This window comes from Stegastes partitus, unplaced genomic scaffold (genome assembly GCF_000690725.1).
Source record: "Stegastes partitus isolate 25-593 unplaced genomic scaffold, Stegastes_partitus-1.0.2 Scaffold1838, whole genome shotgun sequence".
NCBI lineage: Eukaryota > Metazoa > Chordata > Actinopteri > Pomacentridae > Stegastes > Stegastes partitus.
The window spans coordinates 89,929-117,570 of record NW_007579569.1 but is presented as its reverse complement, the minus strand read 5'-3'; the positions used below and the strand labels follow the sequence as shown (position 1 = coordinate 117,570).

Sequence of the window (27,642 nt, the reverse complement as noted above, 5' to 3'; positions counted from 1 at the left end):
CACTGTTAAATTAGCTATTTTATTTACAAGGCAGACTACACATACAATACAGTTACAGGCTGCTTTTGGGGGGGAAAGGCAGCCTCACGGCAGTTCTCAACACACACCATCACAGCAAAAAGCTCCTGAGATCAAATGAAAATTAATGACACTTGTCAAGAACACACTCGAAGTCTACACCCACATATACAAAAATAAAATTACACAGACTGAACACAACTGGTAGAGATGACAAGATTGCCCCTCGAAGTGGAAGCTACCTTCAGACTCTGTTATCTACAATCAGTCCAAATCGGAGAAGTGCAATTTGGTTGTGCAGCTGACCTCAGAACAGATCCAACCAGGCAACTTCGTCATCGAGAATGATTTATGGTTAAAAAGAATACAGCAGTGATCAATTTGAACACTGCTCGTAACACCATTAGGGCTTCAATTCAGCTAATACTGTGTTATGTAGTTTTAAAGTGTCCGACTAATTAAAGGATATTCACCTAAAGGACATCACATCCTAAAGACTTTGATATACTTGTTTAGATTATGAAGTAAATACATACTCTGAGATTTTATAGTTATCTGTATATTCAACAGGGAAAAATGAAGAGTCTAGATCACTACAGTTTGTGGGGTTTCCGGTGTTTTCTGGCTATGAGTAGGACCGTCAGGAGAGAAAGGTTTGCTCTACAGGCAGGTACAGTCATGTACTGTAAACTAGGGCTCATCTGGGGTAGCACGACATTACAGGACACTCTGATAGAAATCCACTGTATAGAACACAAAGCCTATGAAGTTCAGTCATGCAGGATATTGATTCAAGTTCTATACATTACACTTCTATCTAACAGGTCCCGAACAGGAATAACTAGTACGATATAAACCCTCAGTCTGGCGGCTGAGACACGGCGACGAGAGAGCAGCCGAACAGCTTCTGTCTGTCCAGGAAGAAGAGGCTTTTAATGGCACAGTATGAATCCTCGATCCATTATAGTCCACAATGGTGCTAAAGTCACTGACTGCTGTGATTTTGCTACTAAACGTCCAGTTGAGTTATTTTATCCAGGTAATGTGTTTGTGTGGTTTTTTTTGTTGTTTTTTTTTTATGCTAACGTCACAGAGAAGGCGATGGTGGTGGAAGATCTGGAGCTCATGTCCGCCGAGGTTCCAGCCTGTAGGAGAGCTGCGTCAGCGCCCTCTGGTTGTCGACCACACAGAGCTTCCTAACGTAACCCCGGACCTCCGCCTGGTTCTTGTTCGGCTGGCAAATGTCGGGATCTAACACAAAAAAAAGAAATACTAAAGTCTGTCTGCAAAGCCAGCACTTGAATATGATGCAGGTGTGCTCTTGAATATCATGCAGACTTACTGAATGGTTGGCTTCTACAGTGTCTCACTTGCCGAATGGTGTTTGCTATAATACGCTGGTGGGACAAAGATAAAATTGCTTTAGGTTGAACGCAAACACGACTCCACAAATGAGTCACTTGTTCTTTCAACGTGCACAGAAACTCACCATTTTCTCAAAGTTGACCATGTTGTCAATGAATGTCTTGTTGCCCTCGTGTGTAAACGTCATATCTGTAAAGAAATAACTCCGTTTAGTAGCAGCAAGATCTTCCATAATTACATCCTAAACGATATAGCAGTTAATGTTATCTGTCTCCACCTACCTTTGAGAAGGAGGGGCATGAAGGGGATGATTGGCGGTTCCAGCTTGGTGACAGTAAGACGGTAGGATCGGTGGTTTCTAGATGGGTCCTGGTGCAAAACAAGTCAATCGTGTTAATTCCAGGCCTAGTCCACATGTATACAAGGGTGTTTCGATGGGTTTTCACACGCACACAAATGCAGTTTTAGATCACAGAAAACTCCTTTTATAAAACTCCTTCCAGTGTGAAGATTTTTAGAAACTCTCTTTGCAATGTTGACATGTGGAGAGGGAGTGTTTGGGATGTGATAATCAGAGTGTGTGCTGTTGCCTCCTTTGTTTACAGGAAGTAACTCTGTGCAAAGTGGATGTGGGCCAGGATAGTGCCAGCGATTGGGCAGCATGGCTTTATGGTTATACCCCCGCCTGTTGGTTTAGCGTGCTCACAGCAGGGCTACATTCGTGTTTGTAAAGTTTAAATGTAGATTAGAATTTTATTTTTTTTTTTTTGGAGGAAGAAGGAGAACAAAACTGTTATAAAAAATATAATGTGGACAAGGCGTAAAACATTTAAAGGTAACACCCATTTTCTCCCTGAAACTAGTGCTATATAGACATCCAATTAGTTTTTCTATCTTTTAATTAAATTGTGATGAACCACTAAAAAGTAGATGGGCAATTTAAAAGGAGCATTTCTTTCCAGAAACTCTCATTCTAAGGTGTCACTGAGACATTTCTCAAAAGCTGCGCAAATAACATTTTATTTTATTTTTTTGTAATAAGGGTTAAATAAATGTTTAAAACTGTAATGAAATGCGATCCATAAAGTGTTTGCGAAATAAAACTCACCATCATGCTCTCAAACTCGGCATAGAACTTCTTAAACTTGGTGGGGAGTTTCTGCCAGTAAAAACAGACCCAGATCAGATCTCAGTGACAGGAGACTGAGTGTCGTATTTTATGGACAGTAAAAGTCTTTCAGTGAGGATTACCTCCCATGTCTGGCTCAGTCTGCTGACAGCAGGGTTGCTCATCCCCATGATGATGGCAAAGAATGAATTCAGGTTCTTAAATTCTCGACAGCTACAGACAAATACACACAAGCGGGAACCAAAGTGAATACAAGGAAACCCAATTTACCTTTTTACAAAAAGAACCAAAGATCTGTTGATTGACTCCACTCTGTATGAAACTGGGCTCACAGGCTTTTAACCAGAACCAACAGACACTATCTCATTAATCCTGTTTTAGCCTCTTGACACTGGCTCCAGAATGTTTTGGTAAAGATTTTACTGATTACTTTCGAGGCCATTAATGGTCTGTCTCTCTCCTAACTTGACTCGTCTCTGACCTCTCAGTACCGCACATGCCTGTGAGAACTTTGAGATCCTCGGTTCTTTTGTCTGCTGCAGAGGCCCGGCTACAACTAAAGAGGACAGAGCGTTCACAGTCCTGAGGCTTCTGAATGATCTGCCCGAGGAAATCAGGTCAGCTCAGTCAGTGACCTCTTTATAAGTCCCTTCTTCAAACATAATTTTGAGCCTCTCCTGATTATGCATGAGCTTTAATTTCCTTTGAGCTGTCCTGAACCTTCCTACTGAATTTTTATCAGCCATCTTTTATGTCCTAATAAAGTTATGACTTGTCCGTTTTATTTTGTGTCCTTTGTGAAGCATGCTGTAACTTAGATTTTGAAAATAAACAATAGATTATTTTTCTACTGCCTGTGAGAAATGCTTCATCTAGCCCAGCGTGTCACGTTCACCAGCAGGTTCGACTCACTGTGCGGCTATCTTGATGAACTTCTTGAGGAGCTGGACTCTCTTGCTGAGCTGACTGCACAGGCAGACTTCCGTGACCACCCACAGCTGGACCTGGTTGAACCTCCTCAGGAACAAGTCCAGATTCGCCGTGGTTCGTCTGAAGCTCTGGCGGCCAAACGTGTGGTAGAGCAGCTCGTGCTGTGGGAGCCGCCAGAGGAAAGAACGGGGAGAGCAGGTTCAGATGAAATGCAGTGGACACGTCCTGCCACCCTGTATCTATCAAGCGTCACTGCTGTAGGGTGTTTTTTGCAGGGCACAAATCTATTTGCATCTCTATACTCTGACTCCATTATATGATTGCAGATTTTTTTCTTGCCATTTGAAAGTGTAAAAAGACTCTGCAGCATTAGCTATGTGCATTCATGAACACAGTACCTCGTGTACACAGCTGAAAAGCTCCCAGTCATACATAGTCATCTGATAAGCCAGGTCCTTGGAGCTCATCAGCTCAAAAGTGGACATGGAGCCTGCAGAGGGACCCTCCTGGTCTGCTAGAGGAGTCTGACGCACACAGAAGCACACATTTTTATGAACTCCCAAGCACACACTAGGTTCAGAAACTTCAAATTAACATGTATTTACAGAGCAAGTTTGCAGATTTTTCACTGTGTGTACAGTAAACACATTGTCATTGCTCAAAAGCCACATTTTTCTAAATATTAGGAACATTTCTTGTACATGTCTCATCATCCGTTGCACAAACATTAATCACAATAACTATTTCCTGCCAGACATTAGCTTAACCCGCATTTAATAACAGCATGATCCAAGCACACAGGGGAAACATTAAGTCTCTTACCAGACTGTTGAGCTGTTCTCGAGGACAAGCAAATAATCTGCCATTGATGCTCAAAGTCGAAAACACTGAGACGTCATTAGGCTTCAAGATTTGTTTTTCTGGAACAAAAATAGGGATACTTTAGCTTCTTTCATCAATATACATCCCAACATTATGGCACAGGTCATGTTCTATTATCACCATTTTTATTTTGCATACTTCAAACCCTGATTCTTATTTTCACAGCACATAGAGTACACGCAGGCAACAGTCTTCATTTAGAAATAAATCAACTACTGATATTTATTATGTCGGTGATTTTGCTGGGAAATGCCATTTTACAATTACGACGATGTGTCTTCTTACCACCAGCAGAGCTGAGGTGGACCAACAGGAGCTCTTCAGTGGTGCCAAGTTTGTCGGTCACTGCGCTGACCACTTCTCTTCCCGTCGCTGCCACAACAACCCTGATTGTGGTGTAAGTGTGATCGCTGCAGTACACCTTCAACAGGACTACACACACATGCAAAAATAGCAATGAAATACAATGTTATGGTACGTGACAGCTACGGATTTCTATTGAACAAAATAAAGATGCAGTGTCTATAAAAAGTATTCACCCTCCTCTGAAGTTTTAACCTTTTATTGCTTTTCAACATTGAATCAACCATCCATCCATTTTCTATACACCGCTTAATCCTCACAGGACACTTAGAGACAGACAACCAAGCACACTCACATTCACACTTACGGACAATTTAGAATCACCAATGAACATGTTTTTGGACCTTGTGGGAGGAAGCCGGAGAACCCGGAGAGAACCCACGCTGCACAGAGAGAACATGCAAACTCCACGCAGAAAGATCGCGGGTATCCTAACTGGGACGCGAACCGGCGACCTTCCAGCTGCGAGGTAATGGTGCTAACCACCGAGCCACCTTGCAGTCCACATTGAATCATGTTCAATTTAATTTGGCTTTTTTGACAAGAATTTCCAAGGAGACTCTTTTTTGTCGAAGTGAAAACAGGGTGAATACTTTTTATTGGTCCTGTACATAAACCAAACAATACAGAAGTAATTAATGCAAGATTTGAAGAAGATTTTGCTGTGAGCTGTGGATTTATGATTCCAATCAGAGCTGCTCACCCAGTATTTACACCAAAAAACCTAACCTTGCTGCTTTCGCTGTGTCAGTTATGTACGAGAGATAATTTGTGTCTTTCCTTGGATGAGCTTGGTCAGCTGCCACACACACAAATGGCAGAAAAACAATCTGGATTATTGATTATTGTTGATTTTTCCATATTCCATATTGTTATCGTAATGCTAATAAACTTTATTTCTGTAGCAATTTTCTTAACAAAGCTTTAAAAGTCTATGACAAAAAGAAAAAAGTATTAAAAAAACTAAAAATATTCCTGAGAATGACAGAAAACTAAGCAGAGATCATAACAGCTGCCAGAGAATAAAAAGAAAGCAATCACAAAGCACTTTTCCTCAATGAGTTTCATGTCAGTCTGTCCATTAGACTGTATTACATGTACAAACAAAATGTTGTGCTGTGATGATAGCATGACAGGATTAGGTCAGGATCTCCAAAATAATACATCTGTCATCTGAGGACATGAATATCCAGATGAAATTGCACATCTAGCAGACAGATGTAAAAATATCTTGCACCTCAGGGCCCCGTCACTAGTAGAGTAAAAGACAAAAATAATTTTCACACAAACGCAGCTCAACTCACTGTCATCTTGATTCCTAATGGGCTGTTTCTTCTGCAGCCTCTCCTCTCCGTTGCTGAACTGTCGTATTAGAGTCTTCTGTTGAGTTTTATGACAGAATCCACATCACTCTTACGCTAACATGCAAAATGCGCTATTAAAATGTTAAACATAACAGTCTGGGCTTACCTTTTTTGCTGACTTGGCCTCTTCTGAGCTACGAAACGGAAAAAGTCAAAGAATAAATGAGGCTGCTACACAAAAGCATCGCAACGACAGTTCAAACTGCAGATACTGAGAAACATACTGTAATTTGACGACTTTCTCCAGGTCGGGAACCAAATCTTTCAGAGCTCTCAGCATCCGGGAATCATTTGATAAACTTCCATACAACTCCTACAGACAGACAGGAAGAAGCACTCAGACTGTGCAAAGAATCTGTGTAAGTAGTTCAGTTTATTGCATTTAAAAGCTCCTTCTCACCTCCAGGAAAGAGATTGCAGCAGGTTCCTCTTGCAGCATGTACGTGTGTGTGTTGGCCCAGCGCAGGGCCAGGATGAGGGCCCTCCTCTTACTGTTGAGTGCGTACTCCAACCTCTCCTGCTCAGAGCCAGGCGGAGATGCCGCATGGTAGGTGCACACAGGGTTAAAGGTAAATACGGAGGTTTTACAAAGCTGGTACAATAACAACACCGACAGATGGCGATGTTCAATTTGTCAAGTGATCAAAACCTGCACGACTGCAGCCTGAATCTAAATCATCAATAGTCACAGCAGCTAAATCCATGTTTTAATGCAGCCTATGATAAGAGGTCCCCTGTTTATCAGGCGCAACTTCACACTCGATCAAGGAAACAGCTGGAGGCATCCCAATGATTTGTGTTTAATAAAGATGAGCCCTGGCCTTCTGACCTTTGTAAAGTCCCTCTCTAGTCATTTATTACACCCTACACATTTAGCGTGAATGAAGAGAATCCCTTCCTGCCTTAAATGGCTTAATTTTAAATCTCCACCGTTGCTTTCTCTACAATGTGCAAACCCTTCCTCTTTTTCCACCCATCCCTCTGCTGCTTGATGCTACTCGAGCCTCTAGCTCAACTAAAACTCTGCCACAACTACTTTAAACAATGACAAGTACACCGATTCTGAAAAACAATTATAAGGAAAGTAGTTTGCAGGATTGGTTCCTTAGGTTTGTTACATATGGAACCTCAGAAATCCATGTTTTTCACACAGTCATCAGCACACTGTTTCAAGGTGAAACTCCTCAGCCATTATTTTGACTGCTTATTTCACTCACGATATGTCTTGTAATATAAAAAACACCATACGAACAAGGGGGAAAACTAGATTTCCATTGGAGGAAGTCCATTAAGCTTAAATACAAGCAGTTTTCACACCATTAAGCAAAGATGTCAGCAAGTTCACTGCAACTCTGCCACATTTGCACTACAGTGTTGAAGACACCAAGAAAACACAAGTGCATCTGGGATTACAACTTGTTACTAAGATGTGAAGGTGACATAGCGCAGTTCATTAGTGCTTCATGGTCACCTGCTGCCCCCATGAGCACAACTGGGAAGCTTCACAATTTGTATGCCGTCTGTAACACCGTTACAGTTACATGTTGTATAGTCGGGTTATAAATATCAAACAAAAAGTCTGTTTTTTTAAAAATGTCTTACACGGATGTGCGATGTACACAGATGTCGCGACTTAATTATTAAATTAGGAGGAAAGTACGGCAAACCAAAACAAGAGCAAGACAGAATAAAGGCAGAAAAGGATATTGTGCCATGAGTAGAGGGCACATCTGGCTGTTGGGCATGAAGACACAGTGCATGAGGACAAAATCATCCACTGCTGGGTCTAACGGGTGAGAAGGAAAACAGCGAGAGGAAGAAGAATCAGGGTGAAACAGGAAGTGCAGGAGTGCAAAAGAATCAAGAGTTTCTAAAGTCGGACATATTGCCATTCATCACGAATGCATCGATCCTGAGCGTGTATCTGTTTGATCAAGTGTCTGTACTATCTTTGGTATGTTAAAGCTACATTAAGTTTGAATGAAAGGACTGGATGAAGAGTAAATATAAACTAAGGTTGCTCATCCTTCAAAACGAAATTTAAAAATTAACTTTTCTAAACTAAATCAAAAGGTACATAGAACAGAGCATAACACCTCAGTGAATAAACGAGGTCCAACAGAGATGTGTTGTTTAAGAGAAACGATAACGCTGAAGAAATATTTGTTTACAGAATTTAAAAAAACAATATCACAGAGTCATAGTTTGTGATATATGCACAACTTTCAATATATAATTACTAGCAGTGTGTTGCACAAAAATTCAATCAATTCAATCCAACTTAGATTGACGAGCATTCATATTTTTCTGTGAGGCTACCTGGTTCACTGTGATGTATGTCCATTCTCATCGTCTCCAGGAAGTGTTCAAGAATCTTCTCTGGTGTTCCTGATATCACAGTGTATCTGCAAAACGCACAAAGAGTTGCTTTTTATCTATTATTATTGTTATTCAGACACATTTTTATGTACCTTTAGGTTTGTCTGTAGGTGTTATATGCAGATATGTGCCATAAACACGCACACATACTTGATGCTTCCCAGTGTGGAGGCTCGAGGACTCTTTTCTAACACCAGCACAGCTTGTTCGTGCTCTTTCAAACGCACTGTGTTGGCTTCCACATCCTAAAAATACAAGACGAAGAAAATCAGCAAAAATAAGACATTTCAAGTGCAGTACAGCTCATGTGTCAGAGGAGGGAGACAAACATCACAGTCAGGCAGCGTCGCACAGTGACATGATGTAATGAAACGCCTCAGACAGACTCAAAGACGGATCTAGATGTGTCTCCCTTTTGCCTTGATTCATGTGGTGCAGATAATTTGTATTTATATTCTGATTTGTTTATACATTTCTAATAGCAGCATTGCAAACATATTGGAGCTGGTGTGACCACACTTGCATCACAATCGGGGATAAATGTCTGCCCACCCTGAGTATCCGGTTGAAGTCTTCCTTATCCACACGAAGGAAGTGGCAGTTGTCCTCTCTCAGGACGATGGAGGCAGCGCGAGGTGAATCTGTAACCAGGGCCAACTTTCCAAAGTCATCGCCCTCGTGAAGCGTGCACACCACACCCTGAGAGATACAGTACACACACAAACACACACACACACACACACACACACACACGCATGAATGCACACGTAGACGAACACGCAGCAAGATACAAACAAGCTCAGACACAAACACAGTTTGGAAGTCATCTTAAGCCCTGAAGAAAAATCCAAAAGGAACAAGAACACCCAGGACTGGGATGAATCATCTGTGCCTGCCTGTGTGCATGCACTTGTGTATGTACATGTGTGATCAATGTGTGTGCATTTTGCCTGTACAGTGGTTGTGAATTTGTGTATGTGTACAATCCCTTAAGCCACTTAATCACAGTGATGAGTCATGATGAGCTGTGCAGAGTTTTCCAAACTCCACTGCTGGTGTTTCCCATCCCCACAGGGCAAACACTGCTGCTCTGCTCCATACAGACATGATGAGGTACTCTTTTAATCCATTACATGCAGATGAAATATCAGCAAATGAGGCAGAAAACTACAACAATGCCGTGTGTCAAATAAAAAGAAAGCACAACCACATACCTTGCCATAGATAACCACATTAACAGAGCCCTTCTGGATGATGTACCATGATGTGCCCTCCTCTCCTTGGTTGAACACTGGAAGACAAACAAAACAAACACGTTACCCCCACATACAAGACCAACACATGCCAGAGGTTAGTAAGCTATGAGGTGTGCCTCCGCAGAGGGTCAAGAGTCTATGGGGGAGTCATGTTAGTGTCACAATTTGTGCTCTTAGCCAAATGTAAACTCACACGCATGATACAGTTATCTTTAGATTCAGCTTACACTTCCTGGGGATACAATTATCACCAGTGTCCATAGCAAATCAACAACCACAAATACATTAAATAGTAAACAGCAAAACAAAGCTGCTGCTTCAGGCAGAAAATTCGCCTTAACGGTGCAGATCTGTGTCAAGCATGATTACGTACCAAATCACGAGAAGAGAGAAGAAATCAAAATATCAAAATATGAACTTTTGAGTACTGCACTATTAACATTTTCTCTCAGTCATGAGGCTCAGAGTGTCCCGACCACATGCGCGTCTCCTTAACTGTATCAGTTTTGTCCGAGGTCAAACCAGTGACAAACTTTGGAAAAACTGCTGTACAATGTGTGCATGAACAAAAATGCATTGCAGGACAAAGGAAGACTCACACACAGTTCCAGCTTTTGCATGTGACTCAAAGATCACTACACTTGCCAGTTCCCTCTTCACCTGCAAAACACACACAGTTTCAAAACTCAGGTCATCTTGGATTTAGCTGCACTGCAGAAAAACGTGAGAGAACAAGAAAATACAGAGATCAGGGTTTCTGGATATGATTAAAGTAACCAAGTAGTCCTTAGAATCATCATAAAAAATGATTCAATCATTTTTGCCTCATCTCTGTACTGTACATTCACAGTATATATAACAGGATACATGTTAAATTACATTTCTGCATTATGAACAGAACTTTTACAGGTACTTATTATACTTATATATTATACTTATTATATGCTACAGTTAAAAAGATGCCGTTTTTAGCAGACTAAACTATCTTGAAAAGACTGAATGAAAGCACAAAGAAACTTGGTAAGCCCTATTTTATGAAGGATCATGGCCGTCAATAGGACTTAAAACTTGCTAAAAAGTTAAAAAGCCTAATTTGTCGGGCCTTCATTACGGATCTGGCTAATTCCAGGAATGTAATTTGCAATGCAGTAACAATGAGGCTGCTTCTAATGATTTAACATGTAATTCTTATGTTAGGAGTGAATTCAATGTAGGGAAAAACAAAAACACTGCTGAGGCAGCACAGACTTAGGTTCTCCTCCACATGGTGACTATTTGCCAGCATAGAACAAACTCTGTCCCATACTAACTTAAGCACATTATACACATGAGAACAAAATTACTGAGAGCATGTGAAAGACTAAACAATGTTGTCCCAAACTGTGGTGTTAGACTCTTAAATTATTTGTCATCGTTGATGTGTTCAGGATTTTTTGGGTTGGATAGAAATCATGGCTCAGCGACATACTGAAGCCACACTTTCCATGACCCTTAACACTATAACATTAGAAAAACTAGAGTGCATCAACATCGGTGGTTTACCTACTCAGCTGTGACACCTACTGCAGCCTAGAGTTTCCTAGCTATCTCTACAAATTTGAGAATTTGCAGAACAACTCAGCATCCTTATTGAAATTTCCTAAAAATGTTAAGACAATGAAGCAGTGGATTGATTTTGTGAAGAGCCACATAGATGGTGACCATTTCGCATTTTGTATGTATCATGGATAATGTGCTACTGGTGAAGAGGGCTGAGCTCACTATCTCCTTATCTTGCCTTTATCATTTCGTTTTGCATGCACCCACCAATGAGTGTAAAATACCTTGTGTTCAGTGTATTATAGCAAGTAGGCCACAGCTGCACAGGGACAAAATATTCCCATTTTTGTGATTTCACATGAAACCTGTTCGATTCGGTTAAAAACAAACACAGATCTGTTTGCACAAACGGTACAGTTCATATGGGCTCAGAGAAGAGAATACTGCTTCTGTTTTTGTCAATTTGAAACCCCATTTGATATACTTGCCTTTATTTTATTTTTTATCTTTTTTAATCATTCAACTTTCATGGAGTTGTTAATAACAGTTTTCTGTGGCGTGACAAACTAAAAACTTAATGTACTGCTTTAAACAGGCTGTTCACTTTGACAAGTGGTTCTGATGTATTAGCAGCCTTCCTAATAACCTGTGCTGTCCCTTTAAAACAGAAGTGGAGCGGCTGACTCACAGTGTTGGAGAGGTGAGCTAAGGCCTTGATGTGAAGCAGCTCATCATAGATGATCTCTAGGTCATCCCCTGTCCTCTGACCAGGCCTACAGACACACAGAGGTTAGTCAGAATGAACTCACCACCAAGATTTCATGTGTGCACTTCACCTCCTATCATGCATAAGGAAAACTAGCATGACACATCCTAATACTAAAATAATTCAGTACAGCCAATAATTGGTCAGAACAGATAACTTGCTCTTATTATTTAACACACAACACTGTATATTATAAATACTTGTTTTGGATTACATTTGTTTTAATTAGCTAACTCTCCAGTATAACTGAACTATAATAAAAATCAGAACAGTAAATTATGCATGAAAACCAGCAGTAAATGGTTATATTAGTTCTCTGGACTTAAGTCAAGTGATATACAGTCAAAAAAAACTTGTTGACCTACTGTATTTACGGTATTAAATCAATGTCTAACCAGTAGGTAATAGCTTTTTTGTTTACTATAATATGCTAGTGGATTGCATTAACAGTGTATTATAAGTACTGTAATGTACTATGATTGATTGTTACTGACGACTTCCTGAGGATCATGCGCAGCAGTGCGTCAGGGCCGATCTGAGCGAGAAAGAGGATGGTCTCTGGCAGCTCTTCCTCGCTCTCCCTCTTCTCCTCCTCACTAGGTAACGGTGTGTCTTCATCCTCATCGTCAAGAAAACGGTAGAACAGGTACTTGTCCTGGAAACCGAGCTCCTGGTCCACTGAAGGGCAGAAAAACACACGTGGCCAATTAAAGGCACATAGTGTACGTGCTCGCAGATGTTGTTTTAATGTGTCAGAACATCATTTCAAGACGTGTTTTTTGAAGTGAATGACTTGGAGATCAATCCATATTTTATGTTTAAGCTTAAAAAAAAAAGATGTAATTAAATCTCACTCTGGTATTCATGCAAACACTCTGACTGTGATTGATGTCCAGGTTCAAAGCTCACGCTCCAACTCAGACGTCAAACAGTGATGCTTTGCTTTTTAGCCTGAAACTCATTTTCAATTCATACTTTCAATAACAATTGATAATTTATAAACTGAACAATGCATTCAGTAAAACAAGGATAATGTCAAATTCATTCTCCTGCTTTCTTTAGCTTAGCAGAGGTTTGGGAATCGACTGCAGTACGTCATAAGGACTAACATATGGCATTAAACTGAACAGCATGACAAGAAAAAGTTGTAGTTACCATGGTTAAGCACTCCTTCTTCTAGTAGTGCCTGCCACATCCCAACAGCATGGGACCGTGTGAGCACGCAGGCGCTCTGCAGCACCAACCAGTCCACCAGCTCTGTGCCTACGCAGCATTGTCTGCAGTACACATGTAACATGTTATTACAGCAATAAATGCAGAGAGTTTTCCTTTTTTTTGTAAATGTCTAAACACTGAACCCACAGAAAATGTCCTCTAGCCCCTTGCATGCTCATAACTTTGCACACAGCTGGAGTAGGCTCACAAACCTGTAAGTTTTGAGGTGATACTTCCTATCTCGAATCATGTGCGGGGCTCTGGACAAGATGGCGTTGCGGAGAACTTTTCCTGCTCTCTGCAGCTTCTCTGAGGGAATCTACAAGAAAAAGGAAGCCAAGGTTGGGATATCCTGCTACAATATTCACGACTCATTCTTGTAAAATAGCAGGAAAATGTCGCAATTAAATCATTTTGACCATTAACCCTAATTAATTGGATTTGTGTGAGGTAAGTGAATATGTCCACAGCAGATTGTTGGTAAGGCTACTAATTGCATTTATCACTCATATCAGTTAAAGGGCATCAAAACACACAGTACATACAAGCAGACACATCCTTTACAGATCACACCTGCATCTTAGACAGACAGGAAAATGACAGATGTGTACACGCACACAGCTGCTTTTGAAAACAACAAAGGAAGGCATGTTAATTGGGCAGATGGGATCTTTCTTCTATGTGCATGCATTAGTTAGCATTAGCATAACTACAGAGCATCACAGCTGTGAGTCATCACTGGTCTCTGCTCTGAATCCACATGCACCTCCACAATCTATTCTTTTCTACGCTTCATTCACAAACATGAAAGTATGCAGCGTGGAAAAACAGCTTATGACACCATGGACGCGTTTACTACGTCTTCTCTACGCTGGAAGAAGCAAGTATCTTTCAGTTCCAGAAATTAACCACAAGGTTGTTTCAGACATTAAAAACACTGATCTTCTATCTGCATCTAACATGTGACGCTAAAATATACATTTTGCCCAAACACCCTAAAGATATTGTGACACAAGCAGAGAGGCAAACGGAAATTCAAGATAGAGGCTGTCTGGCCACAGTATGCTGCTTTACAGTTTGGTTCATTGATTCGACTTAATTCCTCAGTTATTTCAAAACAGACCTTTAGGCCTTCACTGTGATCGGGAGGAAGGATTTACCTTGTTGTGAACTTTGTTTGCAGAGTCTGAGTTCATGTTGTCTTTGTCTGTGAGTCCTGAGGAGAAAACTGTCATCAGGCTAGTTGATTTGTCAGTTTTCATTTAGATGTATAAATTACCAAATGACATAGCATCTGAGGCAAAACATAATGGGATGTTCTGTTGCATAAGACAACAACACATGAGCGAGACGTATTACAACTCAAAAAAGAAGTAGGAGCATTTCATAATACAGATGTAAAATGTTTTTAAAGTGCTTCTGCTTCATGTTTGAGCCATTATACAAAACATCTTCGCTGCCTGGTTTTTATAAAAAGATAACTTTTGACATCTACTGCACATTTTCCCTTTACTGTTTGTTTGTACAACTAAACATTCCATCAATTAACCATATCAGCAACATTCAAAGTGTGTCTTCCTTTCCCATGAGTGCATTTGTGCATCTACTCACGGTCATTGTTGGATCCGCTCTCCATGGCTCCATAAGGAGGGGCCAACAGTCCAGCCAGGCTCTGACGGTACTTCTACAAGACAGCACACATAAGTCCACGTCAGTGTTGAAAACATTTACACCTCCACTGCTGCTGTGATGTTTCATTTATAAAGCATCATCATCTTTTAAACATCAAAACCCATTACTGCTGTTGGTGTCTCTCCCTGAGGCGCACAATGTTACTTGCACACAGAAGCACAAGTGCCCCTCAAAACAAAGCCTTTTGTACAACCAAGATCATTTACATGCAGAACAACTAACATTATATAATACACACACACACTCAAACACACACACAGCAGCAGCAGCAGCTTTTACACGAGGGTTAAGCTGCTGAATGTGTACAGATGCTATTCTTACAGCTGTTAAGAACAATAAACTGTGATACACGTTTGTAGCAGAGGTATTGAAATACACACAGCGAGTCATTTCGAGCCTGAATGTGTCACCGCTCTTCTGCAAGGTTATTATCAAGCAGCCCATGCCTTCTGAGGACTGCCAGGAACACACACACTGACAGAGAGAGGAACAGAGAGAGCATCTGTTTGACCTAAAGACACAAACGCTCTCCTATCCATGTTTCTCTTGCACACACACACACACACAGAGCCGGGAAGATAAACTATTCCAACAACCCAGTATTAAAGGCAAACAGTTCAAAACAATTCCAGGGAGTTTTGGTTTCATTTTGTGAAAAGACAATAGAAATATGAAAAAAAAAAAAAAGCAAATATTACAGTCAAACAGTGTCTCGCCCGCAACAGACTATACACAGGTACAGTCGAGGAGTCAGACTCACCTGAGGTAACACACTCGGCTGCCTAATGCTGGAGGGACTGAAACCCCATAGAGCTGCCCTCTGCTCCTTCACAACTCACACACACGCCACCGGATAGCATCCTGCTTAAAACAAGCTGCTCGCTTCCTTTCCTTTCTCCCTTCCACTCACACAGTCACCCCAGTGTCTGTCTCAGTCTCTCGCTCGCCCTCTCTCGCTGCGATCAAGCCAAGAACCAAACCACTTTCTCTCACAGGTTACCACGGTGATCTGAGTCCCTGTATTACTGAGCTACTCTGGTGGAGGAGGAGGAGGAGGAGGAGGAGGGGTAGGAGGAGGAGGAGGAGGGAGGATAAGGATGGAGGGCAGGAGGAAAGGAAGGAGGCTGGCAAAAGAGACATGGCCAATTGAGGAGAGAGGAAGTGGGCATGAGAAACGTAGAGCAGGTGAAAAAGAACTGATGAGTAAATAAGGAAAGAAAAAGTCAGAAACACTTAGAATACCAAGCAGTCAATTATCGGCAGTAATCGCTGGATACACTGTTAGTTTGCACGTATTTGTAAGGAACAAGCTGCGTCTACACCCTGCTCATTCATCTCACTTTTGCTTGCTGCTAGAATTATGGAGCTGCTTTTTCTTTCATCCTTTGATCAAACAGATGACTGTATTCATCCTGTGGCTTTCTAGTCGTCTCCACACACAAGCACATGCACACAAATTAGCCCGCGCACACTGACACACTTATAAAACACAAAGATCCTTTTACTACGAGCTGGATAAGATTCAAAATAGGACAACCTCGGGCTACGTTTTCTGCTTTATGTCCACTGTCCTAAAATAGACGGCGGAGAAGAAGAGTGCACTTAGTTGATAAACAAACGCACAACAAGCCCAATTATAAACTGCACACATGCTTTAATAAGCAATTATCATCTTATCTTGGTATAACATGTTCCTGTGGCATAAAATGGAGATGTCACATTTCAGCAAATCAAATTTCTTCTCCCCCAGTGATAATACTGAAGGGGTCATTGCTTTTTTCATGAATGGCAACAGTGTGGTAGATACTAAGAGAAGTAAAGCTGCCAAAACCACCTTATAGACATAGAAGGGTTTAAAATGTTTCACCCACGTATAACAAGAGGAAAAATTCAGATTCAAAGTGCAGCACAAGTCAGTCCTTATTTATAACATGACGCATATACATGTTATTTTTAAAAGGAAAACTTCTGATTCATACTAGATTTTAAGGTGCGGCATTACCCTGGAGCAAGACGCTGTGACCTCAAAATGAAGCAAAGGAACAGTTTCCCGACAATTACAAGCATGAAAACCACAATTTATATAACTGCGGGAAAAAAAACAAACTAAAATATCTCATCATGTCAAAGAAAAAGAGAAGCTTTTAGATTTGACTGACTGAAAAACACAGGTCATCAGAACACACCGGTCTGGGTGTTGACTGTGAAGCTACAGCGGACTGATGCACTGCTCTGCCAGGACTTCCTCTCCGAGTTGGACCCAGTGAATAGAGGCGGCAGCGTCACCAAGGAGGCCCACAGAGAGGCAGCTACTACAATGCCAGCTCTCAAAGAAGAGGCCAGTGCCCAGGCCAAAGCCATGCTAGCAGTGATTCAACGAGTTTGTGTGATACACTGAACTTCTATATTCTGCAAACGCATTAGTCATTCAGTTATATCTGCAGTATACCAATATCAGACCGTCTGTGAAGCCTCCAGTGCGTGACCTTTTCATGTTTAACACTCTGAACGTCAAAACCCACCAGCAAGCAAGAAACTATAAAAATAGAAATGTCAGATTTTCAACTTTTTAAACTTTCCATGAACCGCGCATCTATGACGTGCCATTGCCACATTATTCTGTCAAAAATAACTCATTTGACTTGTCCTTTTCAGTCAATCAAATCCAAAAGGTTCTGTTTTGGTTGGTTTGGTTTACATGATAAACTCTCATTCTAACAGATTCTGTAAAAAACTAAAAATACTGAGAACCCATTAATGGCTCAGCTGTAACTAACAGACATGTTAAAAAAAAAAAATCAACAATTTTAGGCTGAGCTGGGTTGAACTGCAGGTTGTGTTTATACTGAGTCAACAGGAGATAAGTATGGAAACAATTAAAAAATGTAAGTCGTAAAATATCTCTGGCATGTAGAGCCACTATTTTATTTTTTTCTTTTTATGATTTATGGCATTAAACCAGGGGTGTCGAACTCCGGTCCTCGAGGACCGCAATCCTGCATGTTTTAGATGCTTCTCTCTTCCATCACACCTGATTCAAATGATCAGCTCATCATCAAGCTCTGCAGAAGCCTGATAACGATCCTGATCATTTGAATCAGGTGTGTTGGAAGAAGGAAACATCTAAAACTTGCAGGATTGCGGCCCTCGAGGACCGGCGTTCGACACCCCTGCATTAAACCTTTGCCACACTACACAAAAACATCTTTGCGTTCTCTGTACTTCTGCTGTTTCCATAGACGTGCAGGATTTTATATCGTGGTGAAAAATGAGTAAAAATGTGTCCGGAGCAAAAAAACTTCAGAAACTTAGTGTTAGCGGTTCAGAGGGTTAAGCTGAAAAGGAGAGATAATTGCTGCAGCAACCCAGAAGTTCACTGTTAAGTAAGACAGCTGTATGTACATACTTAAACAACTCATTATTTAGTCATACTGACAAACTGATCTTCATACTCCTACACTTTAGAGAAACGGAGTTGGGTAATGTGTTTTGAACACGTATTTTGTAAATGTGTTCTGATTTCATAAAAGATTTGACCCTTGAGCTTTTGTTTTGAAGACTCCCTCACTAAAGTCACATGACACTTCCTCTGAGGTGGAAAATCAAATTACATATATTAATACAGATCATTGTAGTCGTCATAACAAAAGAAAAATGCACATATTTATGTGCTGCTGTTTGTCTATATCTGAATAGGTTATTTTGACTCATAATAGACAGAAGCCTTTCCATCTTGTCTAAATGTTTAAAGTGACAAGAGACAAATTTTTTGCTTTAACTTATCGTGTTGATTGTACAATATAAGGGCTATAAAATACTGACGCTATTAGTGATTAGACTGGTTCACTCTAAGCCTTGCTTTCGTGATGCATCTCTGTCTGGCACAGGGTACAAATCAAACTTTTGATCTGTAACAAAAACAAAGTGTATCTGCAGTTGCACAACCAGACCAGGAGGAGGTTAGAGCTTTTACTTGCCCCGCAGCTATCAGTAGCTTCCCCCAGGTAGCTGAAATGGCAAACAGTGGAACAATCAGAATAACTGTGGAAACTCCAACAAAAGGAGAAAGAGCCCTTTTGTTTGAGGAGGCAAAAAATGAGGAGAGGGAGAGAATACTGGAGGTAAGACAAGCGTGAACGTTGAACGGGCATTCACTGGGTGGAGAGAGGCGATTACAAAAATGACATTCAGTTGGCTTTGCCTTATGGTGTTTGTTGACCTCCTTTTTTATCATTGCAAGACAGTAAAAAATGCTGCCAATAATCAGTAGGTACCTAAACACAAAATAAAACCTCAGACTAATATTCTGATGCAATGTGCTTTAAAGTGAAACAATAAAAAAAGGTGCTAATGAATCATTTAACTTCTCTTTAGATATTCCTGTCTCACTGCCTGCAGTAGACAGACTGCACATTTGCAGCATTTGGCCCATTGGTTTGGTGCATAATCTCTTGTTCAGCACTAAATCACAGCATGCTCGGAAAGCAACACACACCAGTCACTACGCAGAAGAATACACAGCCATGCATCGTACAAACACACTCCCCTGTCTCCCTCCTTGTACTTTAAATAGCTTTTTGTTGAGTCACCTGAGGCGTGTATCCAATAGGTGGAACAAAAGGCACCATAATGGTGGACAGCCCTCTTGTGGCTAAAAGCACAACTACAATAGAAAGCTGTCTGAAATATAGCAGTCTCCAAAGACTAGCTCTTTCCACATTCACGGTTGATGCTGAATCAGGAAGTTCCACCTCATACTCACAATTTTATGCCCTTTTTTGAATGTTTTAATTTTTTTTTTTAAATCTCACCTCCCAGAGGCTCTTGAACTCCCTCTGTTCGATCCGCAGCAGCTCGCTGGTCTCTCTGCTGACAATGGTAGCGTGGCGAGGTGTGTTATCCAGGATGGACTCCCCGAAGGCCGTCCCAATCCCCAGAGTGCAGATAGTGACGGCATCCTGCACAGAGGCATGACAAATCTGTTTGAACTGCTGCTGTAACAGAGTAGCAGTCATAATTTCCTAGTCGTGTAGGGAGCTGCTTCAGTAGGAGACTTTACAGTAGTAGCTACAAGCAATATGTCTAAGATTTTCTTCATGACCTTGGATAGACACGGAGACCAGACAGATTAATATGTGGTAATTAATGCTAATAAATTCAAATATGAGCTATTGGTGAACGGAGTCTCCCGTGAAAGAAACATCACTGGGTGCTGCGTATAACTGCACAAGCTAGAGGCAAGAAAACATACAAATACTATCCACTGATTTCAACAAATATTCTCCGTGCTAGTGAAACCTTTTCAGCTGTCCAAACTGACATTTCAAATATAGCCACAGAAACTAGGCCACCAACAGCACTTTAAGGCTACATACATGAAAAGGACGCTTCACAATGGAGGAGCTTCTTATCTCCGTCTCTCACTGGGAACAAATCCTCCCTCTCGCTCGTCCCACATGTCATTCGTCTCCTTTATATTTACAGTACAGCCCTATTTCCACACTCTGGCGTAAACGGTATGAAGTGTAGCGCAATTCTCAGCGGCCCTGTTTTCTGTGCTGTGGCAGCTTTGCTGTGGCATATTTAAGTAGGGAGACATGAGCTAATGTACTAGAACAATGTCAGCGTTGAGGAGAGCCGTACAAGCTCTCTAACACGAGGAGCACTTGTAGAGCAGCCTGGATGTTGACAGAGAAGGATGTGATATAAAAAAAAAAGCGCGAGAGGGAGTAGGAATATATCAACCATGAAAACATTGCATCTTTACAAAAATAGAAACAGCAATTAGTGAATTCAGCAGTGCTCACGATTCAGGATTCATTATTAATTTGTGAGATTAGAGAGAATGTGCAGCACTAAGCAAGGTAATACGTCGGTATGTAGCTTTTGATCGAGTTTGAACTTGATGACATGAATCTTACCTGGTGATTGGCGGTTTCTGACACTTTGACATCAAGGGAGCCAGACAGGACAGCATACCAACTGGTGCCTATGTCCCCCTGTCGAAACACTGCACACGGTAAAATACATCAAACGTTACTGAGAGCTGATGGGAAAAATAACACTTCACTCAGTGGACACACAACAGATTGATGCATTCATCAAAATATAAGTTGTCATCCCCTAATATATCACAATCACCGCTGTTTAGAAGAGACATTTGTCCAGCCGAGGAAATATTGGTGTTGTTTTGTATTGAGCCATGTTTTAATTGTATTTCTAAGCACAAAGTATCAGAGATGGAGAAAATAATCTAACAAAAAGTCTTAAATATCACATTTCTCTCTATTAAGCAAGACTTAAATGATGCTCTTATGTAGTTTTGTAACATTCTGTATGAGATATTGTATTGATGTGATGTGTTGTTTAAAATATCATTATGAATGAAACATCTCTTTTTTTGAAAAGACAAGAAATGTCCACTTTTAACATTAAGTAAAACGGTTTTTAAGAGGCAATTTTGATGTCATATCTTACATGCGCTTTATAATTTCATTTACATTTTCTATATTTGTTCATTAATAAATGACATTCATATAATGGTATTCTGTTTTAATCAGTGCTTTTTAAAATGGATGGGATGGATGGGAAGAGATGCTGAGGATCCCAATCAAAAGCACCCAATGGAACGATTTGCTGATTTCTTGTTTGCCATGAGTCCTAATTTAAAGCATCATATACCACTGACTACATAACTAAAAAAGTTTTGCAAAGAAATTAGGTCATATTTTACTTTGATGGTTGTTTCTGTTTAGTGCTTCTTAAAGTAGTAGTATTGTTGAGGTTTTCAGTCGGTAATGCTTTTATGTTGTATATGTTAGAAGGATGATGTCACTCACCAAGCTGTTAAAAACGTCATCTATCAAGCCACAATATTTCAAATGTTAGGATTTGCTGCTTTATTCTTTTCCACAAGTATAAAAAACAAACTGACAAAATAATCAATACTGCAATAAGCTGTTGTAGCCATACAAAGTTGTTTTTTTTTTTTTTTAAATGAACCAATGTTTCGAAATCAATACCCTACAAATGTGCTAAAAAATAAGGTTTGCATTATTTGTGTGTGAAGAGCTACTTAAATGAAAATAATAGTATATTTTATTCAAATACATCACTCTTCAAACAGTCTTAAGGGATCTTCTGCAGCACGACTGTCATATAATAGCACTCGGTATATTGTATAATGATTTTTTTCTTTTACTATGCTTAGAGCCACTCTGAACCCAGCAGTGTCTGATTCATATATAATCCCACGAAAAGAACCATCATTTTATAATCCGACAGTATTGTATGTTTGTGCACATGTACATACACGTGATGCCTTTCTCCAGGCATTCATAGAAGGCACAGGCACAGATCTGTAGTAGAAGTGGAGGTGGGAACCTCTGGAAGGCTTTGACCTCTCTCAGTCTGGTCAGAATGATGTCCACATCCTCTCCTGAGCGCTCCGTGGGCCTGTGTAGAGGAGAAACACCATTACACAATGCATCAGGTGTTAAAGATGTATGTTTAAACGATGTTGCACAAAAAGCTTCACTGCATGATGTAACTTGTTCACTGTGAAGGATTAAATTTCTCATACAAGCCCATATTTGCTTGAAGAGTAGGAAATCAATCAAAAACCTACAGCGCACTTTGATGAATGGTAACATTAAATAGCTGCAATTAGCAGTGAAAGGACTAAAATGTGAAAAAATCTGGGGTATTGTGCTTTCAGTAAAAAGACAGCTCCATTGTTACAGTGTTATCTATGCAATTGGTGTGTGCATGTGTGTGTTTTAATGTGTGTGTGTGTGTGAGCACGCTGGCGTCATTGTTCTGCCTGGTGTTTTAGCGATAACAGTGCAGAGCTGCAGGCGCTATTTCTCTTGGCTCCGGCCCCCCACAGGGTGTTGATGTAAGATCTCGTTTGTACTGCTGCTATTTCTAATACGCTTAAATTGGAGCACGCACGCCAGTAAATCATTGTTGGACATCTAGGCTAGAACACACAGAAGTTTGATCCGAGAGCTTAAACACTCTGTTCTGCAAAGTGGCGGTGAAAAACTACACAGCAAAAAAAACCGTCCAGGAGTAAGACACGCTGCAGTTAGCGCCGTTCATTCATTTATTTCTTCTCTTTGCTAGTGACTCATCCTCGCACGTGTGTGTGTGTGTGTGTGCGCACACATTCATACAGAATAGCTAATGCACTGTGGGCTCCTTTCTTCACAGATGAGAGGCTGTCTATCCCCTCTCCTCCTTCAGCTCCTTCCTCTTCCCTCGCTCTCTCTCCTCTTTGTCTGCCTCTAAACATTTCTATAATCTCTATCTATTTTTCTCTCCTCCTCTCTTAAGACTTGCCTGTTTGTCTCAGAAAATGATAGGCAAGATGAAACAGGAAAAAAAAAAAATGACCCTGTTCTTCTTTAGGCAACCCATTTTCTCCTCTCAATTACTGGCACAGATTCCTTCCATCCATTAAGTCCCACCACTCAGACTGCCCCCTTTATTATCCTTTTATTTCTGCTTTGCATGCTCCAAGGCAGCACATGTACATACAGTAATAAACACCAATACATTTGTGTCCCTGAGCAGTGGATTGTTCTCAGAACCTGGGACAATACTTCCTGATAAACACAGACGATGGCTCCAGGGCCACACAACACAACACATCTTCCAGTCTCACAACATCTGCCACGAGCTCTGGGCGATTTCTCTGTCTGTTTATCCCTTTTTTTTTTTTTTATCTGACTCATCCTCCCATCATCCACCTACTGCCTGTGTATTGGCCCTCGGTGCTCCGACAGAGCATCATATCCCAGTGTAGGCTGGGTTAATGGTTTAGACAGGTGCACCTCCCACACACTACAATAAGGAGAGACAGTGAGGTTAACTCTGCAGGGTTGAATGGCTAATACCGGCATCACCCTTCACCTGTTCGTCTGCAGTCAAACTGTTAAGATCTGTCAGGTATAATCCCCTGGTTAAATCCTCACCCTTTCTTTTTTTCCCCCCACTGTGCTGTGTTTGCTCGCTCTCTGCCTGTCCAGAGGAATCTTCCTCCCCCGTTAGCATGAGACGAATGTGACCTGAGAGTTGTTCACCTTGTATCACTCACCCTCCGTCTCCCTTCTCTCTCTCTTCCTTGAGTTCTCCTTCCTCAGCCTTCTCCCCCCCCCACTGTTCATGTCAGCAGAGATCTCAGCTTTCAACCACAAATTATGGCAAAGCGCACACACACACAGAGGATTTACAAATCAACCAGCATGACACACTGAAGAGAAAATCGAGAGACACCAGAAGGTTCTGCAGACTGTTTGAGTAAACATCCATCTGGAAAAAAAAAATCACTGTTTCCAGACAAATAAATCATAGGTTGATTTGAAGCAGCCAATCAAAATGTCAGACAGTCTAAACAAACAGATTTTTTCATCCGGCAGATGAACACGTTACTGTAATAGAGACTCTTGAACTGTATGTACAAAGCTTTTCTGACACCCATCGACACCACTGCTATCAACGTGAGATCCTGTTAAACAGAATGAATATTAATCAGCATAAACACTGCTTAGTTTTTAATTTACTCATCTAAATTACTAATTAAAGATGTTGAAATTACTCATCAAGCTTTGATATTTTTGCAAATGAACCTACATGGTGTAACAGTTCTCTTTTTCAAATTCCTTTTCTCTCAGACTTACTATTTTGCCATGTCATCCTAAAGTGTGGAACCCGCCACGGGGGCTCCACTCGTACATTTTCCTGCAGTAAAAGCACATTACAACCTAAACTTGCACTTGGACCGGTGCTGCGTTTGTGTTGACTGGACCGTCCATTACCTGCCTGAGGCAACAGGGAACAAAATACATCAGATCTTATCTCACATACTTCACACTCACAGGCAATAAATGTCTTCAGACAGATATATTAGAGACAGTCATATCTTAACCTCCGTCTTTCTTTCACCTTCCTCCCCTCCCTGCTTCTCACTCTTCACTTGCTCACATCAACGGTTACAGTAGATGAAAGCTCACAAACACACAAACACACACACACACACATACACACTGCTGGATATTGATTGAATAAGAGGTGGATAGCTTAAGAGCACAGAGTGCTCTACAACAAGATCCTGTCCAGTCCATCCTGCCCTTGCTGACACCCACCTACTACTGCGTATTAGCCGCATTCAGTTCACGATATACAGAACCTTAGCCTTAAACGTTTAGTGGATACTATAATCCTAATCACCAGATCATAACAAGGCTCACACCCCACAAAAACTGAACCTATTAGACAACTAAACAATTTGTAAAAAGAAATACTTTTTTTCCTGCAAAAACAGCTATTAATTTCTTTTTTTAAGCAAAAGTATCCTAAATGCAGCAGTTCCAGCTTCTTGAGTGTGAACATTTGGTGGCATTCTAGCTATTGTAACAGCAAATGATTGGATTTTACACTGTTTAGTGAACAAAACAAGCAATTAAGAGCTGTCACCTCAGGCTTTAATAAACACAGAGGCATCTCTTGCTAATTTCTAACATTTTACAGACAATTAGCAGATTAAATAACGATCAAAACAATTGCTAGCTGTGGCCAGAAACTCAAATGCTTCCAACAATGAGAAAAATCCAACAGCACACTGTATTAAGATATGCATCCCGTCTTCTTCCAGGTGAGGATGAGACGACAAGATGGTAGCTTCAGGTTGCCAATGGTAACGTGGAGACGTGTCACAGAGGTGTGTACAGTATGTGTGGGTGTGTGAGCTGTGGGGTGCATGTCTACTTGTGTATCATCCACAGTAATTAATGCACTGGTCCCCTTCATCTTGTTTATTTATTTAAGTCTTCTCCCTTGGATACTATGATGCTGCCACTCAGGAGGCTGGCAGCTCACTATAGAACCTTTCGCCGCTAATTGGACAGTCTGATTAAAAGATTTTCAATGCACTGCAGCTTTTGGAGTTGTCAGACATAGATACTGATAGAAACTGGCTGTTCAGCTATTCTTGTCTGTTCAGTGAGACCAGACAAACACTGCCTCACATGCAGCACTGTGGCATAAATAGGAGAGAGGGAAAAAAACACACACACTGACCTGCCTCCAATCTACATTTTGATTAAATCCCCAACATGCATGATGTAGTAAAAATGTACAGCTATTTGATTTAAGCAGGCAGACATAAACCATGTGCGTCTCCTCAGCCATCTATCACAGCCCATGCAGTGCAGAGACACCCCAGTGAACCTCGAAGCCACCAACGCCTTTTTGACCGGAGAGATTTTTTTTTTTTGAAGGAGGGTGTGTATTGTCATGCACTGCAGCTTTTACAAACAACTATACATCCACTGGAACTGACAGAGAGTGATAACGTGCTAACAAAAAAGAATAAAACGAGGGTTATCGCATCATTTATTGCACACTCACACACACTGCACGCGCACCGATCGCCGGTTCTGATTAATCACGTTGACGCGGATGAATGAAAAGAGGGGCTGAGAAAACACAATCGCTGCCGTGGTGAGGATGCGCGGCGTGGCAGTGCATCGGGAGTGCTAGTGGTTGTTGTGTGTGTGTGTGTTTTATTTTTTAAACCCACCTTTTATCCAGACAGCAGATCCACTCCGCCGACGGAGACGAATTGGGAGACGTCTGCACCGCGACCATCTTCCCCGGCTGTGTGTCGCTGCGATGGCACCGGAGGAGGCTGCCCGGTTGTCGGTGGTCGTTAATGAATGTGAGCTCCGGCTGCGCCCCCTCCCCGCCCCTCTGCTTCGAGCTGCCTCACACAACTACAGGCTGCTGCTGATGCTGATGCTGCTGCTGCTGCTGCCTTCATCGTGCCATGCAGATGACTGGTGTCAGTTTGCCTTAATGGGCTGTTGGAGGGTCATAAACAACAGCAGGACAGCTCCCAGGGGAAAAGCACACACACATTAGACTTTTGGTTGTAATGTATAGAATGTCACTGTGTCACCAGGTCTTTTAAGATGTAAAATGCATTAAAAGTGCAGTAAAATCACGTGCAATAACACCTACATGGTAATTAACTCCAAGATGCATCACCTCTCAACAACTGCATTACTTCTAAATTGAAACAGAACATGTAAAAAAAAAATTAAAAATGTAAAAATGCAGGCCTCACCATAGGAACAACAAAAATCCCCTCATCTTTTATTACTAAGATTCAAATATTTCCTTCTATGAGCACTCTTTCTCCTTTAGAAACTCCTATGTGCTTTTGCTAGAGTGCTGTAGATCACTGCTATGCTGGAATATTCCTCTACTGGCACGCTTCTGGACACTGGGAGTCATCTTGTCAGCCAGTATTTTGGTAAATCCACTGTCATTCACGCTGCCATCCATAAGCAGTATGCTCTCGAACATTTTTTGCACCTCTGCGCCTCACTGTCGGGACTATGCATTCACTGTGGTGATCTTGGCCAGCTTTATGCCAAACGTGCCGAATCCCACACGAGCCAAACTAATTCATTCTTATTTGACCAAAGAGTATGCTCCCAATACTCATCAGACTTCTTTTTGCACCAAACAGAAAGCCAGATTTAGTTTTTCCATAGGGGTTCATGTTATGCAGTGTGCTTTACACACACTTAAGTCGTAACAGAATCTCTGATTTCCCCTGATGACCCTTGTGCCAAGTCTGAAGCACTCACCCATCTGTTTTTCAAAGCTAGATTGTGCAAATAGCACACTGGAGGACAACTGCTGTGGTTCTGATTAGCGGTCTGATAACTTGTT

The 27,642-nt window shown here is 41.2% G+C and overlaps 1 protein-coding gene across 1 annotated transcript; it reads right to left on the bottom strand.

Annotated features, from left to right (window-relative positions):
• Nucleotides 1-26,550, bottom strand: LOC103372825 (rap guanine nucleotide exchange factor 4-like). The gene is made up of 30 exons (XM_008302566.1): nt 26,483-26,550; nt 22,211-22,353; nt 20,820-20,908; nt 19,710-19,856; nt 14,818-14,890; nt 14,367-14,422; nt 13,419-13,525; nt 13,147-13,268; nt 12,486-12,669; nt 11,914-11,998; nt 10,286-10,346; nt 9,645-9,721; nt 8,983-9,129; nt 8,569-8,675; nt 8,371-8,456; nt 7,759-7,837; nt 6,452-6,602; nt 6,276-6,364; nt 6,158-6,185; nt 5,992-6,067; nt 4,610-4,756; nt 4,265-4,362; nt 3,841-3,966; nt 3,425-3,603; nt 2,635-2,725; nt 2,492-2,542; nt 1,665-1,752; nt 1,508-1,572; nt 1,361-1,415; nt 1-1,269 (listed from the first exon to the last, which is right to left on the bottom strand). The coding sequence occupies exons 1-30, from the start codon at nt 26,548-26,550 to the stop codon at nt 1,142-1,144; spliced, it is 3,003 nt and encodes a 1,000-aa protein (XP_008300788.1). The 3' UTR covers nt 1-1,141.
• Between the last annotated feature and the right edge of the window lie 1,092 nt (nt 26,551-27,642).

Excerpts from the sequence above, each read along its gene's own strand:
- LOC103372825 (XM_008302566.1), bottom strand. The coding sequence starts at position 26,550 with ATGGTCGCGGTGCAGACGTCTCCCAATTCGTCTCCGTCGGCGGAGTGG. Across the intron at positions 9,722-10,285 it reads TGCAAAAGCTGGAACTGTGT|TGTTCAACCAAGGAGAGGAG; the intron begins GTGAGTCTTCCT and ends TTTGTCTTCCAG. Across the intron at positions 6,068-6,157 it reads AGGCCAAGTCAGCAAAAAAG|AAGACTCTAATACGACAGTT; the intron begins GTAAGCCCAGAC and ends AAAACTCAACAG.